Source organism: Amblyraja radiata, chromosome 5 (genome assembly GCF_010909765.2).
Source record: "Amblyraja radiata isolate CabotCenter1 chromosome 5, sAmbRad1.1.pri, whole genome shotgun sequence".
NCBI lineage: Eukaryota > Metazoa > Chordata > Chondrichthyes > Rajiformes > Rajidae > Amblyraja > Amblyraja radiata.
The window spans coordinates 97497484-97519687 of NC_045960.1; the positions used below are offsets into that span (position 1 = coordinate 97497484).

General features: G+C 39.0%; 1 protein-coding gene across 5 annotated transcripts in view; it reads left to right on the top strand.

Annotated features, from left to right (window-relative positions):
* The window catches only part of phf3 (PHD finger protein 3), a 110087-nt gene that overhangs the window by 9037 nt on the left and 78846 nt on the right, over nucleotides 1–22204 (top strand). The window contains exons 2-5 of one of the 5 annotated variants that reach the window (XM_033021875.1): nucleotides 1522–1607; nucleotides 8732–8995; nucleotides 13331–13492; nucleotides 16904–19157. In XM_033021875.1, the coding sequence (XP_032877766.1) occupies nucleotides 1544–1607; nucleotides 8732–8995; nucleotides 13331–13492; nucleotides 16904–19157 (2744 nt within the window). In that variant the 5' untranslated portion in view covers nucleotides 1522–1543. Of the gene's footprint in view, nucleotides 1–1509; nucleotides 1660–8731; nucleotides 8996–13330; nucleotides 13493–16903; nucleotides 19158–22204 lie in introns of those variants that run through there. The other 4 variants (XM_033021876.1, XM_033021877.1, XM_033021878.1 and 1 more) reach the window with 4 other exon arrangements.

A 22204-nucleotide genomic window follows, 5' to 3' on the forward strand; every position in this document is an offset into this window, starting at 1 on the left:
CTTCATCCAGTCTTTCCATCACCGTTGGATACTTTTATCGCTGTTTATCAACATGAAGACTATTATGCCAATGAATGTCAAAGAAGCCATTATGAGACTGAGAAACACGAATAAAACTGTTAGAGTCATCAACCAAAGCTTAAGCTTACCAAATATCAACTGTTTGGAACATCATTAAGAAGAAAGAGAGCACTGGTGAGCTTACTAATTGCAAAGGGACTGGCAGGCCGAGGAAGACCTCCGCAGCTGATGACAGAAGAATTCTCTCTATAATAAAGAAAAATCCCCAAACACTTGTCTGACAGATCAGAAACACTCATCAGTAGTCAGGTGTGGATTTGTCAATGACCACTGTCCGCAGATCACTTAATGAACAGAAATACAGAGGCTACACTGCATAATGCAAACCACTGGTTAGCTGCAAAAATAGGATGGCGAGGTTACAGTTTGCCAAGAAGTGCTTAAAAGAGCAACTTCAGTTCTGGAAAAATGTCTTGTGGACAGATGAGATGAAGATTAACATATCAGAGTGATGGCAAGTGCAAAGTATGGAGGAGAGAAGGAACTGCCCAAGATCCAAAGCATACCATCTCATCTGTGAAACACAGTGGTGGGGGTGTTATGGCCTGGGCATGTATGGCTGCTGAAGGTACTGACTCACTTATCTTCATTGATCATGCAACTGCTGATGGTAGTAGCAAAATGAATTATGAAATGAATTCTATAGACGCTTCCTATCTGTTCATGTTCAAACAAATGCCTCAAACCTGTTAATTCTACAGCAAGACAATGATCCCAAACATGCTGCTAAGACAACAAATGAGTTTTTCAAAGTTAAAAATTTGTTAATTCTTGAGTGGCCAAGTCAATCGCCCGATCTGAACCCAATTGAGCATGCCTTTTATATGCTGAAGAGAAAACTCAAGGTGATTAGCCCCCAAAACAAGCATAAGCTAAAGATGGCTGCAATACAAGCCTGGCAGAGCATCACCAGAGAAGACACCCGGCAAATTATTGATGACCATGAATCGCAGCCTTCAAGGGATCATTGCATGCAAAGGATATGCAACAAATTACTAAACATGACTACTTTCATTTACAGGACATTGCTGTCCCAAACATTATGGTGCCCTGAAATAGGAGGGGGGGGGGGGGGGGGGGGGGAAGGTCAGCAGATCAGGCAGCATCTGGAGAGGGAATGAATGGGAAGTTTCGGGTTGAGGAAGTTTGGAAAGAGATGATGATTCAAAGTACTGCTCCACAAATGAATTGGTATTGCCCTTTTGCTTTTGGTACTGCATTGCAATCAAATAAATAGTATTTTTTTAAACATAGTTATTGCCCTTTTATTTCCATAGAGGGTTATTACACATTAATACTAATTTTTTAAATAATAATAGTGTAGCCCTTCTCAATTTTTCTTAACATTTAAGGGAATTTCCCCAACCAATTCCTCCCCCCTTAATTCACTGATCTTCTCAGAAAGTTATAGTTATATTTGTTTTGTTCCTCTTGTTTCAGAAAAGATAACTGAATTCAACCAATGTTGAACCTGCACGCAAAACTGAATTCAGCCAATGTTGAATCTACAAGACAAAGCTGTTGTGGTCAGGATAAATGAATTCAACCAGTATTGAACCCACAAGGCAAGCTATTGAGGTCAGGATAACAGAGGTCAGGATTATCAAATTGAATCAGTGTTGAACCTATGTGCAAAACTGAGGTTCGATAGTCATGGTATCTTAATTTATGTTTGTTCCTGTGAGAACTATTTCTCCACAATGAACTTTAATTTAGATATGACAGTTCTGTATAGAAATGCATTCCTTGACATCAGTTCTTGCATTCTCATCTACCACATCAATAAAATCCTTAAAAGATTGTATCACTATCATTGGCTTTGCACACAACGGTTTCTCACTTGGCTCTGAAGAATAGGAATTTTCATTTGAAGGTTTTAAGCATTTTCGGCAGTGCAGACAGTATTTGTTATTTCTGAGAAGTCGATTGAATATTATCACTGAGTATTGGTCTGTAGACAAATCTTCGAACCAAGACTATAGAAGAGTACAGCACAAGAACAGACCCTTCAGTCTACAATGTCTGTGCCAAACACTATGCCAAAATAAAACAAATCTCTTCTGCCTGCACAACAATATCCCTTCATTTTCTGCATATACATGTGTCTATCTAAAAGCCTCTTAAACACAATTATTACATCTGATGCCTCCACCACCACTGCCGAGGCACTGACAGTGCATTCCTGGAACCACCTATGTATAGAAAAAAAACTTGCTCCACACATCTCCTTTAAACTTGTCACCTTAAAGCAGTGACCTGTGGACTTTGTAATTTTCATCTTGGGGAAAAAGATTTTGACTGATTTTGATTTTGATCTTCATAACTTAAAACACTTCCATATTGTGGGACTATGTTTAATGTGGATCTGGAATAGGATTGCAATCATTCCAGGCTTACAAAATAATAACTTGATGGAATGTTATTTTTAGTAATTTTCAATATAATATACCAGCTTGTGGTTATCAGAAGATTCACTGGTTGGCATTCAGTTGCATCCTGGTGGTGCTGCAGTTGCACTGGAGAATAGAGCTTGGATTTCCAGCATTGGTGTCTGCCTCAATTGATGGATATACTTTATTAAATCCTCCACCACTGGATTGACCAAATATCAGATTTGATGTTCTTATATATGGACACATTTTGCTGAGCATTTTGTTTTTCTAGTAAGTTTTTCTTGCTACTTCGATCATGAATTTAGCTGGTTTCTGGTTTCCATATTGCAGCCCATTTCTATTCCTGGTTTTGGTACATAAATGGCATTTCCTGGCAAAAAAGCATCTGGAACTATGTATCTTTTTTATTTCGCCTTCCATCTGGTCAGCAGTAAAAACATTGTCAACAGTGTTAGGCATTTTATGACTTGTAATGATCCATAAAGTAAGAAAATTGAGCTTTATTTTTATTTTTTCAGCACGATAGATTTATTTTTCTACCTGTCCAAGTTGCTGGAGCTCTGTTCATTAGTTTTTCTTTTGGAGTGAATATAAGGGAAGAACCATTGGGGAGTTGCATCTACTACATTTCAAAAGGATACGTAAAGTATGTATAGTTTTGAAGAAGCAACCACCAGAGTCTGCACTCTATTGCTGTTGTTCAAGTACTATGAGCTATTGTAGGATACTTGTAAGCATCAAATATCAATAAAGCTTTACAAGGGAAATCTTTAAGGTCCATGGCAAATTATTTTTGAATGGATGTTCGTTTGCTATATGGAACTGTATAGTGAAAGAATAATAATAAATAATAATACATTTTATTTAATGGGCGCCTTTCAGACATCTCAAGGACACCTTACATAGTAATCGGAATAAAAACATATAATCGGAATATAACAAGTAATAAAGACATCACAGAGACACAAATTAAAAACAGAATTCAATCCAAAAACAGAAAATCAAAAACACAGTGTGAAGAGAGAGCAGCGGCAGCCAAAGCGCGCCAGCGTCCACTCTCTCTTCACGGCAGCCATCTTGGACACAGACCTACAGGACTACAATTAGACAAAAAAAAATCATCCCCCCACAGTGGATAGCACTGTGGAGGAAGGCACAATGTCCAGTCCCCACCCCATGTTCACCCCAAAGTCAGGCCTATTGAGGCCACCGCAATTGCCTCTACGGAGGCCCGATGTCCCTGGCCGTTCTCACCGGGTGGTCTTGCCCCGGCGTCGGGAGAGTCCTTTCGGCGGCTGGGCCACCTGGAACGGCCGCTTCCTGGTTGGAGCCCGCGGTTGCCGAAGCCGACAAGGCCGCGCCGGTTTGGAGCTCCCAGGCTCCCGATGAAAAAGTCGGCGCCGCCTCTCCGCACTGCCGCCTCTCCGCACCGCCGCCTCTCCGCTCCGCAGCCCGGAGATGTTGCTCTCGGCGGTCCAGCTCGCCAGAGCTCCAGCGCGGCGACCCAGGCAAGGCATCGCCTGCTCCGCTCCGCTCCACTCCACTCCGCTCCAACACTGTGCCGCCGCCGAGGCCGAGGTGCTGGGCGGTCCCCGCCAGGAAACGGCACTCCAAGCCCGCTGGTAGGCCACGAGCAAAGATCTTATAAGATCTTTGGCCACGAGGACGGGTCGACGGGCAGCCCGGAGAAAAGGCTGCCACACCGACCAGGTAGGGACCTAGAAATAAAGTTTACACCTACCCCCCACATTAAAAAGACCATATCCCCTACAAACAAAAAACAGGACTCACTAAAAACTATAAAAAAAACGAATTTAAAACGGACGGCTGCTAGCTAGCAACCGTTCACCAAGATGGCTCCTCCCCTCCTGAGTGTGAAATTTATATTTGTTTATATCAAATTGATATATCAAAGAATGTGTGAAATTGATATTTGTTTCACAGTTTTTACTCATTAGGTGATTTAATAAGAGTCAATAAGTTCCCTGAAAGAAAAACAAGGTCATTTGTGTGTAGAGACATGGGAGATGGCGTGGTGTTGATTGAATGCTTCTCGTCTCTTTTGTGGACAAGACATGGATTGTAGGGGACGGTGAACCTAATAGTGATTCTGAAAGAGAATCCACATTACAGAATAGGACGTGCTAGAGGTCTTAAATGCATAAAGGTAAATAAATTCCTTGGACCTGATCGGGTTTAGCCTGTGACATGTTAGGAAGCTACAGAAAACATTGCCGGCCACAAGCAGAAATCATTCTATTATCGATAGCAACAGGTGAGGTCCTGGATGACTGAAGGATGGCTAAGGTGCCTTTATTTAAAAAAGCCAGCAAGGAACTGCCTGGGAACTGAAAATCAGCCGTGGCTAAACCTATTGGAGTGGATTCTCTGAGATAGAATCTATGTTTATCTGGAAAGGCATGGACCTATTAGAGAATGCATGGTTTTGTGTGTGAAAGTGGTGACAGGTGGACAGGGTGGTGAGGAAGATGGTCGGCATGCTGCCTTCATCAGTCAAGATACTGGGTGCAGGAGTTTGAACTTCATAGTTCAACTGCTGTAGGCCACCTGTGGAATACTAATCAACCTTCTATAGGAAGCATCTCATTAAACTGGAAAGGGTGCAAAAAATAATTAAGTGGATGTTATCTGGTCTAGAGCATGAGAGTTAGAAGAAGAAGCTGCTGAGTCTGGATCTTTTTTTTCCTGTAGCATAGGAGGCTGATGAGTGATCTTGTAAGGGATCATACAATCACGAAGGGCATAGATATTGTGAATATCCAGTCTTTTCCCCAGGGTATAGGAGTCTAAAACTAGAGGGCATAGGTTTATGGTGAGAGAGGAAAGATTTAAAAGGAATCAGATGGGGAGCTGTTTCACACAGCAGAAAGTTTGTGCTATGGGATGAGATATCAGAGGAGGTGGTAGAGTACAATTAATACTTTCAAAGACCATTTGGACAGATACTTGGTTAGGAAAGATTTGGAGAGAGATAGAGCTAGGTGCAGATGTGGGACTAGCTCGGTTCGGCAATTTGGTTGGCATAGCATGGAGAAGGATCTCTTTCTATGCTGTAGAAACCAAGAACTGCAGATGCTGGTAAAATCAGCAGGTCTCCAGAAATACTGCCTGACCTGTTAAGTTCATAAATGATTAGGAGCAGAATTAGGCCATTCGGCCCATCAAGTCTACTATGTCATTCAATCATGGCTGATCTATCTCTCCCTACCATCCCAATTCTCCTGCTTTCTCCCTGACACTCGTATTAATTAAATCCAGCGCCTTTTGTCTATTTTTATGCTGCGTAGTTTAATGAGAGAGTATATGATTCTAATACCAAAGTCTAATATAGAAAAAAAAGCTTGAATGTTTCTGTTACCAGCTGAATACAACACTCTGCTGACTTAAAAGCTATCCACAAAAGTATTTTGATTTCACCTTACTTGAATTTGGTTCATGTTACGTGTCAGCTCTATGGGATCTCTATCCAGCATTGCCATCAAGTTGACTGGGTAGCAAGACCGATTGTAGACTTCTCTGAGCAGAGCAGGAGGATTTTTTAAATATATAGCATATTAAACTGTTTTAGAAAGCAGATTTCAACACGATATGAGCTTAAGGTAGAAGCTATAAAAGCATAAACTTAAGAATTTAATTTTGAACTCTTCAAGGGAATATTCATTATCCGCACAATGAAAATTAATTTAACAGGACCAACAATACTTGTGGCTTAATAAGCCATTTAAATAACTTGTGAATGCCTTGTGCAACAAAGCATATTTGCAGGACTTTGCAAGTTGTTAATGTACTTATCAGTATATTCATTTCTGCAGATTGCATGGCAGAAGTGCATCCTTTGGAGGAGTTAAATATCAATGACAATAGCTTTTGACTTTCTACATTTAAGTAGGCATGTACTTCAGAAATTGGTGTTGGCATTCTCCACTATAACAGTGCCATAGCATCAGGCAGTTTCAACGCCTTCATTGCTTGGAAATTATGACGCAGGAAAATTTCACGCACTTCCGTATTTCATCATATCTCTTTGCAATCTATGAATTTTGGTATCAATTGTACCGTAACACTAACTCTGCAAATGAATTATAAATCTTTATGTCAGTATTTTAAAACTTTTTTTGTTTCTTTTGGATTTGACATTGGTATTGATGAATGACCACATAATGCTTAGCTCGTAAGAACATAATTACAATCAAGAGCAGGTTATTTGGCCCATCATACCTGCTCTGCCACTTAATCAGGTCGTATATGAATTAATAGATTACAGTTACTAGGTCAAACTATTGTTCAATCCAGTGTAATCCTTGTTTTCTCTTTCCTTTGGCTCTATTTTAGGCGTGATTTACAATTGATTCTGACACTTTGACCTGCTCACTTATTAATTTCTAACATGATTTTGTAGGTATTGCATTTTCTAATAGTGCTCCCAGATGATTTTAAGCAATGAATATAGATGTAGCCATTCAGCCATAGAAAGCACCATTCCATTGTCCCTTCGATGCACTGGTTTAAGTGTATTTTAAACAGTCTCCTCTTTTCATCCTCAGCGATTGGATAGAAGTTTTCCCTAGATTGCCACTTATTAATGTGTGTTACCAACACATTCTCACTCTAATATCATTTTGACTGGTAACCCAAGACCTATTTTTGTGAAGCATGTTCCATTTGGTTCTCTGAGCTATTCAACTGAATTAGCATATTTTGAGGCTTTAGAATTTTCTTAACAATAATACTAGCTTCCTTTGTAATAATGTTATCTTCATTTTTCATCACATTATTCAGCTAAGAGGAGGAATGACCATTACTCACTGCAGAGAATTCCAATTACAGTATATATACTGTAATATATACAGTATATATAAAAACATAATATCTTGCATCATGAAGCAGTGTAGATTCTTCTAGAAATAAGGGTAAAATTTATCTGCATATTTCAATCTTTTTTTAATTTCCCATGTCTATTGATTGTTACCATCTGTTTTCATCCTTGAACAAATACTGGGGTACAAATTAATATTTAGCAGTTCACTTATGTACACAATTTGTCATTATGTGTAGGGATTTGGTTTTTATTCTTGGTTCATTTGGGCTATGGGAAGTTTATTATTTCATATGTCAGTGTTTAATCAAATTGTATATTTTTGCTTCTTTAAATAACATTGACAGTGTATTAACTTTCAATGTGCAGTGTGGAGAGATTGCAATCATTAATAACCATTGCAGACTAGTTTAGGCTTTACGTTAATTCTTTAGTATAATCTTCACTTTCATGTAATTATCCAGTTTGTTTTTTTTTGCCCCTTTGCTCTTGGCGCCTTTACTAGTGTCATTTCCCTGACCAATACATTCTGCAAGAAAATGTAATTGGTCAGTTGTGTGGCCTATTTGAAAGCAACATGGAACAGTCTTGAAGCTGAAATGATAAAAATGGAAATTGTCAGTGGTTAACATTTTGTAAACATCAGCACAGATTTATGCATGGGAGTTATAATAACCGGAGAGACCTTTTTTTTTTTTTTTGGTGGGGGTGGACCCATAAAACATGAAATGCTTGTGAAAGCAGCCTGAATTCAGGAATTGGGGCAAGTTAATGCATTTCTTTTTGACATCATCTGATGGTGCATCATTGATGGACATTTGGCAATATTCCTCCCTGTCTAGCTTAGTTAATCAATTGTAAATTCATCACATCTATAAGGATCTCACATGATTTCATTATTTTAGAATGATATGCAAACTCTTCTTCAGCATCACTGATTTCATGTTAGAGCAAAAGTTTTGTATTTGTTCGTCATTAAGTTTACGTGAATCACTCCTGTGTTTACCAAAACAAGCTGAAAACCTCAAGGTTTCACATTGCATTAACATTGATTTGAGTGAGGTGGATGTGATTAAATACTTTTGGAGGAGGAGATAGGTGATAAATAACAAAGAAGTACACTAAGAGAGTAGCTGTTTCTGGAAAAGTTTAAATTTAACTCATTTGCCGATCCCAAATCTTTTTTTGTTCAGTTTTCCAGTCTTTCAATTAAAAATAAAATGATTAAGGAAATTTCAAAATCAGTGATAGATTTCAGCTATTTGACTTTCATGTTTTTTAAAAGCTTTTATTTTATCATTTTCTAGTAAAGACGTTTTGTGATTTGAGTGTAAACTAGTGAAATATTGAACCCTATTAGAGGATCTAGGATTGCTTTGAAATTAATATCTGAAATATGTCATGCTTTTTATCTATGCAGGAGTCCGAGTGGATGTCTTCATGGATATTGTTGATATATTTAACCCTTTGATATCCACGGACCATTTGGATGACATTCTGATTTTAGAGTCAAACTTAGAAAGTGAAGTTTGTGATGATTGTGGCACAGAACCAGAAACCCTGGGAGGCTCTTTAAGAAATATGCTGAGTGACAAAGATCCTATGCTAGGATCTGCTAGTGCACAGTTCAGCCTGCCCTTTTCAGATACTGAAGATAGCAACTTTCAGCTAACTTGCTCAACAGGTAGGTCTGACTTACTTTTTGGCTCCTGTGCCTGCAAAAATAATGTGGGCTAATGTAGCCATTTAGTACTTGAATAAGTGGGCAGGCAGATCTTCCCACCATCTTCCTTAACAAAATACCATTAGAAACGCTACCATGCAGTCTCCACTGGATCTGTAAAGAATCATTTCAAATTGGGGAATCTTTGCTTTTACTCTGGCAATTTCTTTGAAACGGCTTGATCTGAAAGTAGAGAACTACTCGTATAGTCAATAAGTCTATCGGGAGAACGTGATAACCGATTGCCATTTTGACATATTGGAATCTTATTCCCAATGTTATGTATACCTTGGATTTAGTACTATGACAACCAACATAGCTTCAAATTGAGCAATTATAGACCAGTGTGGCACACCGCAATGTAGTTGATAAGGGTGGGAGGGGCAGATGGGTGGGGAGGAGGATTACAATTGTAACAATGTTATTGTTTAATTAAGCCACATTAAAAATGATTTGAATGCACAATGCTTATAACGGACAGATATACCATTTCTGGTAGCACGAGTTGAGTTCAGCATCATAACGCGCGGGTGATTTGACTGCGAAGTTATTTAGTCGTTCTTCAAAGCATTTGTCTGCAATTTGTTGACTAAACTAGTTCTTTACTGTAGTTTACTGGTCATGTCCGAAATTGTTCAATCTAGCTAAAGATTAGTTAAGTGCAAGAATAATTTCATTGTGCTTTTTTGGTAGAAAGATACATTGACAAAATATGCAACTGCTTGTAATGGAGCTTTTGTACATTTTTTCTATATTATGCAACTTATTTTGTAAAGCATAAGCTACAAGTAATATTTGTGTTACTTATTTATATATCTCTGAACCCTTGGATGAAGATCATTATTATGGTACTAACAGCCAAGAAAAACATTTGATTTTCTGATAATAAAATATACTATTAACTGAGTATTTTAGAAGAAAGTAGTACCTGCACCACAGCTTTTTTTTCAGCTCTTTATCGGGATAGTGCATTTATTACAACTTTTTAAAAATCTTTTTTGATATGGTTTTGCTAATTATTTTAAATGGGAGTTTATCAATTTTCTGCAGTGCTCTAGCTTTGAGAATTTGCCTAAGATTGTTTTCACCAATGACAGATTTTCAATTGCTGATTAATATCTATATTATTGCTGCAAAGATGTAATCCAGCAGTTGTGTATGAATACCACTGAAGATTTGCTGTTCATGAGCAAGCATAATTGACGGAGTTTTGATCCTTAAATCAAAGGGTTTAGCTAATGTTATCCCACAGGCTTTTTAATTAACTCAAATCTGACAAAGCGGAAACTCGCCAGAATTATTGTTAAGTTAGCTGATTTCAACAAGGGTGGTTGTAGTGCCGCACTGAATTTCGCTTGGGACCAACATGTTGGAATTCTAGTTGGAAGGATGAATGCGAGTCTGACCATCTGAGAATTGCTGAGAGCTGTGGGATTCCATCGTAGACCTGCTTAGATAATGTAGTGAAAGGTGTAGGAAAGCAAAATATTGGTATAATGTAGATTTACTGGTGTTCAAGCCAGTTTAAGATTGTATGGTATAGTGTGTTCCATGAGCTATTATTTATTATACTGGGCCACTCCTTGTCTATGATGTGCTGAGTTGTAGCATTTAGATTGACAGATTTTAGTGTGGTAGAAATGTTTTAGAACAGGCTGTGAAAATGAGTTGATTTTCTTTGGGATGACGTATTGCAAGTGTATATGGTTAGGTTGGATAATGTCTTAATATATGTACCATGCTAAAGTGCATAGAAAGCATATTGTTACCATCGTTGAGCTTTATTGCAAAACTCCACTTAAAAACATTGATTTCCAGACGTGTAGAAAAGAACTACAGATGATAGTTTAAATCGAAGATAGACAAAATGCTGGAGTAACTCAGCGGGACAGGCAGCATCTCTGGAGAGAAGGAATGGGTGACGTTTCGGGTCTAGTCTGAAGAAGGGTCTCGACCAGTAACATCACCCATTCCTTCTCTCCAGAGATGCTGCCCGTCCCGTTGAGTTACTCCAGCATTCCGATGTCCAGACACCTGACAATGGCAAGTGGATGTCTTGCACTTTGTCTGCGCACTATAACATTTTATCACCTGGATAGTTCATCCATTGGTAGATTATGTTAACCTAGACAAAGCTTTGTCGCCGTGAGGTTATTCTATAGTTCATAAAGGTGGGTCTTTACAATGTTTGTTTTATAACTTGAATAGAAAACATGAAAACTGACTTGTATATGGATGAACTCTTGAATAAATCAGAACAAGTTCATGTCTATGATGCCTTAACAAGACCATCGCAGAATACAGCATGGGAATAGTATCAAACAAACAAAGTTGGTGCTATGATAAGCAAAGTGATAATTAACAAAAGGATGGTCAAAAATGTAGATTTTAAGGAGTATCTCAACGAAGGAAAGATAAAAAATCTTGGATTTTGGAAGGAAATTCCAGAGCTCAGAGTCTTAATGCCTGAAATCATGGCTGTCAATGGTGGACTAGAGGTCATAGCCTCAGAATTAAAGAACGTACTTTTAGGAAGGAGATGAGAAATTTCTTTAGTCAGAGGGTGATGAATCTGGAATTCTTTGCCACAGAAGGCTTTGGAGGTCGTCAGTAGATATATTTAAGGCAGAGATAGATAGATTCTTGATTAGTATGGGCAGAAGGCAGGAGATTGAGGTTCGGAGGGAGAGATAGATCAGCCATGATTGAATGGTGGAGTAGATTTGACGGGCCAAATGGCCTAATTCTACTCATATTCCTTATGACCAATTAAAATTAAGGGAACACGTATGTCTTATAGGAGTTTACAAAAACTAGGAAGGAACTACAGGTGCTGGTTTAGGGAAGATAACGGAAATAGAGGATGAGACTACAGTGGAGTTTGAAAACAATGACGAGAACATTAGGTGTAAGAGCCGATGGGTGATACTTATTTGGTAGAAATTTCTGTTCCTGGTATAGAGGATAAGCAGTTTTACAATATTTAGAAAGTGAAAGATTTGTTCAGATATCAAATTAAAATCCAACAGCTGTGGCCAGTTCAAACCCAGACAAAGGGAATTAACATTCTTTTGGTACCCATCTTGAACCAGACCATGGAGTAGTCAGGTGAAGGGTCAAGAGAAATAGTGAAACCTATGCAGATGTGCATGTGGAAAGTAAACCGTTACTGGACTGTATTATGTTCATGTACATGAAAAAGAAATATAGGGAACCAAGGATAAATCTTTAAGGAACACCAAATTTAATGTGGCGAAGGTAGTTAAGCCATTGCTGGTGCTGGCCATGATCAGATACGAAAGCTGCAAGTCCGTTCAACCTGGATGATCTGGTGAAAGGATCTGGTGGAGGATCGTGAGGTTAATCATGTTAGACGTCGTACATGGTTAGAGATGGACAAAGGACAGGACAACTTTATAAAGGATGCTGCTGGAACTTCAGTCATTTTAATTTTGTGGTAGAGATCTGATTGCACCACGTGAATTCCTCCGAGAGCAGTCGCATCTGGGGCGTTAACACTCGTGTCTGTGGTCAGTTTTTAAACCATGAGGCAGAGCAATGGCAAGGACACTGAAATTATAATTAGCAGTTGATCTCCAAGAATATGGCACATAAGGAAATGGGCCTAAATGTGGTGTTCAGTTAGTGGATTGGAGGACAGCAGGTAATTGAACCAGGGCATGCAATTATAATTCAGTTATTTTAAAGTTGCAGGTTCTGATAAAGTTCTCAGTTTCATAATTATAGAATCAGAGAATTTCTGACATCATTGAATTGGGTAGAGTACAACCATATGACTATTGTATAGGTGAAGAACATGAAGTTACTGCACTGGGATGTTTGTCAGCCATCAATTTCTAAGTGTAGAAGCAGTCTATAATGGTTCAGTTGATGAGTGACGAAGACCCGGGTTTCTGTAATATTTTGTGGACTGTATAAAAAAATTCAAAACATTTAAATGGGTAAATGATTGTTAGGCTTTTATGAAGAGTTAGGCAATTTTGCAGCGATTCACTTTGCGACTTCCAATGGTTCTAAATTAAAATATAATATGATCCTCTGTGCTTGCTGTCCTGATCGAGCTGATGTCTCCAGTATTTATGCAGTTTATATTAAAGTTTTAGCAAAATATGAACCACAGTATGATATAAAGGCCAATTTTAATAACAGAATGCTTTTATGTTGTTGCCACTCTCCATTGATATAACTAACTGAAAATTTAGTTTGCGTGGTGAATAATTTGATCATCTTTGGCATATGTATAGCAGTAACAAATATTATTTTCTCTTTTTCTAGATGCTGAACTTGAGCTCACCGATGAGGGTGAAATGAAAGAAAGTAGCCTTGATACTATGGAGGAAGAGGATTTGTCAGATCTTTCCAACAAGAAAGCAAAGGGGAAATCATATAAACCTACCGCACAATCACCTCGAAAGTCTCCACGTTTGTTGGCCCAAGGTAAGATGTCATGAAATCATTTTGCTGTTCACAGTGGTAACTGTTTTTATTTTGTTCCTTTTAATTATTTTGGTTAAATGTAACTCTTGTTTTTGGATATGGATAACTATTTCAATTTGAATATTGAAATGTACTTGAGCAAATGTAGTTTTCATAATAGTACAGTTAAAACATCAGTGACTGGATTTTAGAGGCAATCTTGTATATGTATTTTTTTGCACTTCAATACAAGCAATTTTTATCTGTTGTGTGTAATGAATGAAGATGGACATGTGCAAGAGGCTTTTACAATAATTGGAGTATTGCTTTTGTTTGCCTCTTTTAAATGTGGGTTAATATATTCTACATGCAATTTTGCATTAACCATGTGTGTCTTCTCTTTCCATTATTTCTCTAATATGAAGCTGCTCCTTGTCTTCATCTCTGAAATTATCCTTGTCATTTGTTACTTGCTAAGCAGTATACGAGGGAATTCTATATTTTCTATTTTGTATAATGCTTATTCACTGTGACCATCTCGTGAGGACAGAGTGGCAAATGGAAATGAGCCAAGTGCAAACTGATGTATTTTGGGAAGAAGAACAAGGGCAGGAGGAACACTATCGATAATATGGTTCTGGCACTCTGGAACAGAAGTACATTGTTCTCTGAAAATGGCAACACAAGTAGATCTGGTAGTGAAGAAGGCATTTTGCTTCCTTGCTTTCATTGACTGAAACATTGCATACGCGAGTTCAGATATCATGTTGTAGTTGTATATAAAATAGGTTAGGCTTCACTTGGAGTATACCATGCAATTCTGGTTGCCTTACTATAGCAAAGGTGTGATTAAGCTCAAGAAGGTGCAGATAAAATTCACACGGTTGGAGCCTTGGATTGGAGGGCTTGAGTTATAAAGAGAGATTGGATAGCTAGTTTGTTTTTCTGGAATGAAAAAGGCTGAGGGGGGGTGACATGATAGGGTCATATAAAATTGTAAGAGATATAGATAGCTAGAGACTGTTTCCCTTGGTCAGGGTGTTAATAACTAGAGGGTTTAGGTTTAAGGTAAGAAGTAGGAGGTATAAAGTAGATTTAAGGCATAAATCTTTCGCATACATAATAGTTGGTATCAAGAATGAGCAGCCAAAGGAGGTGGAAGAGGCAAGAAGAGTAACAGTATTTAAGAGGCATCTTGATAGGTACTTTAAAAAGCATGGCATAGAGGCATATGGAATTAATGCAGGCAAGTGATATTAATATAGGTAGGGAATCTTATCGGCATTGGAATGGTGGGCAGAAGAGCTTTGCTTATGGTATACAACTCTAATCTATTCCCAAATGTAATCTGAGCCCCAAGAAGAGTGTACAAGAATAACTATTTCAATATTTAAAAATATTATCTTTATTTAATGTATTGCTGAAAGATTTTCAAAACAATTTATAATCGTCAGATTTCTTACTTCCTCGCCTTTGAGTCAAGAATGACTTATTGGGATATGAAACCTTTACACTTGTCGCTTTACCTCCCCCCTTGACTCCATTCAAGGACCCAAGCAGTTTTTCCAGGTGCGGCAGAGGTTCACTTGCACCTCCTCCAACCTCATCTATTGCATCCGCTGCTCTAGATGTCAGCTGCTCTACATCGGTGAGACCAAGCGTAGGCTTGGCGATCACTTCGCCGAACACCTCCGCTCGGTTTGCAATAACCAACCTGATCTCCCGGTGGCTCAGCACTTCAACTCCCCCTCCCATTCCGAATCCGACCTTTCTGTCCTGGGCCTCCTCCATGGCCAGAGTGAGGACCATCGTAAATTGGAGGAGCAGCACCTTATATTTCGCTTGGGCAGTTTGCACCTCAGCGGTATGAACATTGACTTCTCTAATTTCAGGTAGTCCCTACTTTCTCCTCCCCTTCTCAGATCTCCCTCAGCCCACTGGCTCCGCCTCTTCCTTTCTTCTTTCCCCCCCCCCCCCACCCTCACTTCAGTCTGAAGAATGGGTTTCGGCCCGAAACGTTGCCTATTTCCTTCACTCCATAGATGCTGCCTCACCCGCTGAGTTTCTCCAGCATTTTTGTCCACCTGGGATATGAAACCTATTGTTTTCCATTGCATTGTCCAGAGGCTGTCATTAATGTGTAGGAAATTCATTGATTCGTTCTGTCAGTAGCATATTTTATTATGAGGTTGAGTGTAGTTATTCTTACAGGTCCAATTCTCAAATATTCATCTTCAGTAAGGATCACTGTTTAATTATCCAGTTTAGGAATCATGGCAATTCCACGTTCCTAATGGAAAGGAACAGAAATTGTTATTCAAACAGCAGTTAGAGCTAATGCAGCATAATAATCACATTTGAGTCACTCTTTTACTTTTAAAACTCTTCTACCCTAAGGATTTGCATTTTGATTTAGTCTAATCCACCAGAATCAGCCTGTGAGTTTCTGGAAAATTGTGTTAAGTTGATCTTAATAATACCATTATAGTTAACATGACTGAAATTAAGTGTATAACTGCCAGTTATGGCTCATTAGAAAGCCTTCTGAGTCGGATAATAGATTTAGCTCAATTCTATCTACTCCAGTATAGGACTGAGGTAATGGTGCGTTGCTTTGAGAATGAAACATTAGACCAAAGCCCTCTGTTTCCTTGGGTATAAATGACCTCAAGAAGAACCTATTATTTTCGCTCCATAGATGCTGCCTCACCCACTGAGTTTCTCCAGCATTTTTGTCTACCTTCAAAAAGAACAGAGGTTGTTTTACTATCCACTACTATGCAGAGATTGTCGTGTGTACAAATGGTAATCCGACTTCCTTTTTGCCAATAGTAATTATGTTTATGCCAAAAAGAACTATGGGATATCTTGAGAGGGATACAAAAAACACTCTTCATGTCCTTCCTCAAGAATACGCTTCTAGTTTAGTCACAAATAAAAAACAGTAGAAACTTATTTTGAGATTGTAAATTTTCAGAGTATAAAGACACTATACTTGTGACTGGAAATCAATTATTCTAAAAGCATATGATAATATGTACCCTGTAGCAAAATTGCAGTTAACTATTCAGGCTATGTTAAATTGATGCTATTTTTGTTTTAGATAAGGTAAAGCTAAGTTTAGGTAACTGATAATTTAAAAGAAAATTTAAGCTTTCTTGAGCTAATTCATCATTTTGATATCAAAATAGGATACCTCACTTAAAAATATGCTGTATTGATCCTTTAGTAGTGAATCGATGTTTGCGCATAACATGCCCGTTTATCTGGCCCTGGCATAAGGTTGAATGGCCATGTGCTTCATTTCTATGATTTTTGATTCTTCAAACATCACGATTGTAACAGTTTGGAACATTGGTTATACTAATTTTTAAAGCAAGAATATATTTTAAGTATTTGATAAATGACTAATTATTTTTTCTTTCTCATTAGAACCAGTTCGAAGTCTGCGCAACAGTACCATAGCTAAGAGGCTCAGTCCAGCAAATGTAACCCCTACGAAAAAGAAGGAACAAGTAAAGTCTGTCTCTGTTGGAGCAGGGTCACCAAAACTGCCAGATAGACATGAGAAGCGAAGTCCGCAAAAAAGTGGAGGAAAGGTTCAATCACAGGAGCAACACGTGTCAGAAAATGTTCAGAGCAATGCAGAAACGGATCATAAGTCTGCAGACTCTGATCCTATAGATTCAAAGAGCCCAGAGCTCGGATCAATAGAACAGAGCAACGAGCCGGAAAGTACACTGGAAATAACTTGCGGAAGTCCCAAATGTACTTCAGTAGAATCAATGGAGCATCAAGCAATAGACCCTACAGTAGAATCACAGTGTTCGAGAGAGCCGCAAATTGTTTTAGAGGCAGAAAAAGACCCTTCAGATACAGTTGTAGAGGATGTAAATGATCTCCATTGTCTAGAGGCACAAGTTGCATCATTTAGCCAAAGTTCATTTGAATCTGCTTTGCAATCACAGCATTTAGCAGAAGTAACTGAAACTAGTCAAGAATCAACGGCAGAGAATGTTAGTGCACAAAATAATGCACTCTGTGACACTCATCAAGATGAGCAAGCCGTGTCCTCAGTTCCTAGTCTAGTCGAGTCTGTTGAAGAATTGCAGTGCTCTGCTGAATCATTAGGTGTTACAAATTCAGATGGAGTTCCTGCTGAGGCCGTAATAGGAGACCTTCAGAATGTAGGTGATATCCCTTGTGGAATCATACATGAAGCTGCAGAGAAGTCAAAGGAACTTGCATCAGAAGGAAAGATAGTAGAATCTTTTGAAAAAATGGATACTGTGGAAACTAATAATGAACAGACGAGTGAGCTAGTTGAGGAGAATCCTGTTGTAGCAAATACTGAAGCACTGGCTACGATGGGAGTCCTCCATCCAAAACTGGAAGAAAATGTTCAAAATCCAGTTGGTGGAGAATTACCGATATCTTCCGAATTAATTACTCCCATAAATTATGTAGATGCACAGGGTGCTCAAGACACCCAGCCAAGTAATGAAACTATTCCAAGTAATGCTAGCTGTGTCATAAAACAGAACATTTCAAGTGTGTTGGAAATGGTTGAAGACTCTGAGGACATTAAGTCAATTCAACTTGAAGCTCGAGTTGGTGATTCGGAGAAGCCTGAGAGTGGGATACTTGAGATCAAACCCGAGCAAGAAATAGTAAAACCCGTTTCTTCAAATGTAGTTGCCAAAGGTGCCAATGATTCTCAAAGTGATGATTGTGCCAGCGATCACTTGGCAAACAGGGTGCAAGATGATTCAACTAAGAAACAGTCAGATCCCATTAATGAAATAATCCAGGATCTTTCTGAACATAAAGACGATGCTGAAATTCTCCCTGTGAAGGAGGGTACGATGGAATCTAAGTGTCAGTCTTTAAAACAGGAGACGTCACCATTGAATCCTCAGCATAAACCTGAACAAGTAGATTTAAAACCAAACCAGACTGAAAACGTCCTGCGCACCAATAGGAAGAAAACTAAATTGGATGTTCAGTCATCTGAAACACTTAAACAATCTAAATCACATACTTCTTCAATAACTAGTAAAAGGAAGTCAACAGACCAAGATGAACAACACATTCACAAGGCAGTTAAGAGTTTGAAAACACAGGTTGCACAGGATGCTAAATTCAAAATTGATCATCCACAAAAGAAAAACTTTGGCAAACCCTCTCCTATTTCCCAGGGTGCAAAAATGCAGACTGCAGTTACATCCCAGATGTGCAAGACCACGTCAATGTCTCCTTCTGGGAACGATAAGCAGAGGAAGGTGGTCCAGGTATCTAAACATGGTTCTAATTCTGTTTTAAAACTGAGTGAGATACCAGCAAAACAAGGGCTACACTGTGGCCACAAACCTGTCCCCTCGGGCAAAATATTTCCTCAGCAGACAGATAACATAAAGGAAAGAGATAAAGGAAAACATGCTGACCATTCTAATGAAGATGAGAGAGATAAAATGAAAGCCAGAAAAATTGAGAAGGGTATTCTGCCAAGGCAGCGGAGGAGCAGCAAAAGCTTCTCACTGGATGAGCCACCATTATTTATTCCAGATAATTTGCCTCTGGTAAAAAAGGAGGAAACCGATGTGGACCATTCCAACCCTGTTGTGACCTCAGATTTGTGGGACCCCAAAAAACTCTGTGGCTTTTGCAGGAAACCCCATAATAGCAGGTAAGTTTTTCTGTAACTGGAGCACTGAATCGTTTCCATAATTAGAGAATATTCTAGGTTAAAATTTGGAACAATTATGCTGACATCTGAAGTGCTTCTTCGTGTATTGACAACGAAAATCAACCTAAATGTTTGAAATTTTAAAGAGTTTTGAAAAATCGAGTAGCAATCTTGCATTACTGGCAGTGGAGAATTAATTTAGTGTTCGTAGCTATAGTATACAGATAGATATTTCTAGCATGGAATTCATAGTAGTACTAAGCGCCTATCATTTTCCACTCTAAAATCATCCAAAGACTTAACCTCCACAACCGTCTATGGCAATGAATTTCACAGATTCACCACCTTCTGGCTAAAGAAATTCATCTTCATCTCCTTTCTAAAGGTATGTCCTTTTATTCTGAGGCCTCTGGTCCTAGACTCTCCCACTGGTGGAAACATCCACTCTATCCAGACTTTAATTGTTTGGTAAGTTTCAATGTGATCCCCTCTCGTTCTTCTAAACCACAGCGAGTATAGCCCAGAGCAGTCAAACACTCAACACACCTTAACCCAATCATTCCTGGGATCATTCTTGTAAAACGCCTCTGGACCCTCTGCAATGCCAGCACGTTCCTCCACAGATATGGGGCCCAAAACTGCTCACAATACTCCAAATGTGTTCTGACCAGTGCCTTCCAGCCTCAGCATTACATCCCTGGAGGGGGTCAGTTGGTCCCACTACTAGTCATGTCTTCCCATCCCCACCCCTTTCCGCCTTCCCTCTGCAACTCCCTGGTTATCTCATAACTGCACCTGTAACAGATGTAACACCTGTCCCTATATCTCCTCCCTCGACTCCGTCCAGGGACTCAGACAGTTCTTTCAGGTTAGGTAGAGGTTCATTTGCACCTCCTCCAACCTCATGTACTGTATCTGTTTTTCAAGTTGTGGACTCTTATACATTGGCAAAACCAAACATAGACTGCACAATCATTTCGCTGAACACCTTCGCTCAGTCCGCCTGGGCCTACCTTATCTCCTGGTTGTCAAACACTTTAAGCCCCCTTCCCACACTGACCTTTCTGTCCTGGGCCTCCTTCATTGTCAGAGTGAGGCCAAATGCAAATTGGAGGAACAGCATCTCATATTTTGTTTGCGCAGCTTACATCCGAGCTGTATGAATATTGATTTCTCTAACTTCAAATAACCCTTGCATCCCTTCTCTTGTGCAGTCTCATTGTCTGAAACTCGTTTTCACCTTGCCCACAGCTAACAATGACCTGTTTTCTTTATCATCGTTTTTTTTGCATTTTGTTCATTCATTTGTTCTACATCTCTATACCACCTTCTATATCTCTAGTTTCCCTTTTCCCTGACTCTCGTGAGTCTGAAGAAGGGTCTCGACCCGAAATGCCACTTATTCCTTTTCCACAGTCTGACCCGCTGAGTTACTCCAGCTTTTTGTGTCTTCCTTCTGCAGACTCCCTGTTTCCTCTACACTACCTGCCCTTCCACCTATCTCTGTGTCATCCACAAAGCGATCAATTCCAGCATTCAAATAATTAATATACAATGTGAAAAGTAGACCTAACACCACCTCCTGCGGATCGCTGGCATCCAACCACAAAAAGACCCCTTTATCCTTACTCTTTGCCTTATGCCATTCAGCCAACCTTCTATCCTTTCTAATATCATGGGCTCTTATCAACTTATCTTATCAAGTGCCTATCAACGACACTTTATCAAAGGGCTTCTAAAAATCCAAGTAGACAACATCCACTGACTCTCCTTTGTGTATCCTGCTATTTACTTCCTCAAATAATTCCAACAGATTTGTCAGGCAAGATCTTCCCTTCACAAAACCGTTCTGACTTTGGTCTATTTTATCATGAGCTTCTAAGTACTTGGAAACCTCATCCATAATAATGGACTTTAAAATATTATCAACCACTGAAATCATGCTAACTGACCTATAGTTACCCTTCTTTTATCTCACTCCCTGTGGAGTTACATTTGCAATTTTCTAGTCCACTGGGACCACTCCTGACTCCAGTGATTCTTGAAAGATAACTATTAATGCCTCCACAAGCTACCTCTTTCAGAACACTGAGATGCAGCCCATCTGGTGCATGTGATTATTTCAACATCAGACGTTTCGGCTTCCTCAGTAATAGACTGTCGCAAAAACATACTCAATTTGTCTACCATTTCTTTATTCTCCATTACTACTTCTCCAGCATTATTTTCCAGCAGTCCAATGTCTACTCTTGCCTCTCTTTTATTCTTTGTATATCTGAATAAACTTTTGATATCCTCTGTTGTATTGTTGACTACATATTTCATCTTCTCCCCTTATTGCTTTTTATTTGCCTTTTGTTGGTTTTTAAAAGCTTCTCAATCCTCTAGCTTCCTACTAATCTTTGCAATTCTTTTCTCCTGTTCCCTCCCAAATTAATATTACATTTGTTCTGTTCAGGCATGTTTGACGAAGAATTACACTTTATTATCACAATGTTTTGCATACAACCTAGGCAGTAGACAAGTATCGTCACGTGTTTGTTCCGACAAAGGTACAAAAATATTGAACAGTCCAATCTACTGCCTGCCGCCACACGATGTAGAAGGCCACCGGTTCTCCCTTTGTTCTCGGCGACTTCTTGCAGTCTTCCAAGCTCCAGAGAGTATACGTTTGTTCTGTTCAATCTACTTGAACCTTTACAGCAGCACCTCAAAGACAAGTACCCCCAACTTCGGATATGACCAAAACTGCATACAATACTCTGGGTTTAATCTTATTAAACCATTGTACAATTGCAGTAAGTCTTCAGACTCTCGTACCCTAGCATCCTTGAGATAAAGGTTAACATTCAACGTTAGTGTGTCAGGCATCAGACTGGAAAAATGGATAGTGAGCAAATATTTAAATGCAAATTATCACAATTCTAATTGGCAGTTATATGTTACAACTGAGAACATTATCTTCATATCTCAACGTGCACGATTCAATGAACACCTAATACTGTCACCAAAAACTTAAATTATTTAACAAGTAGACTTTTTAAACG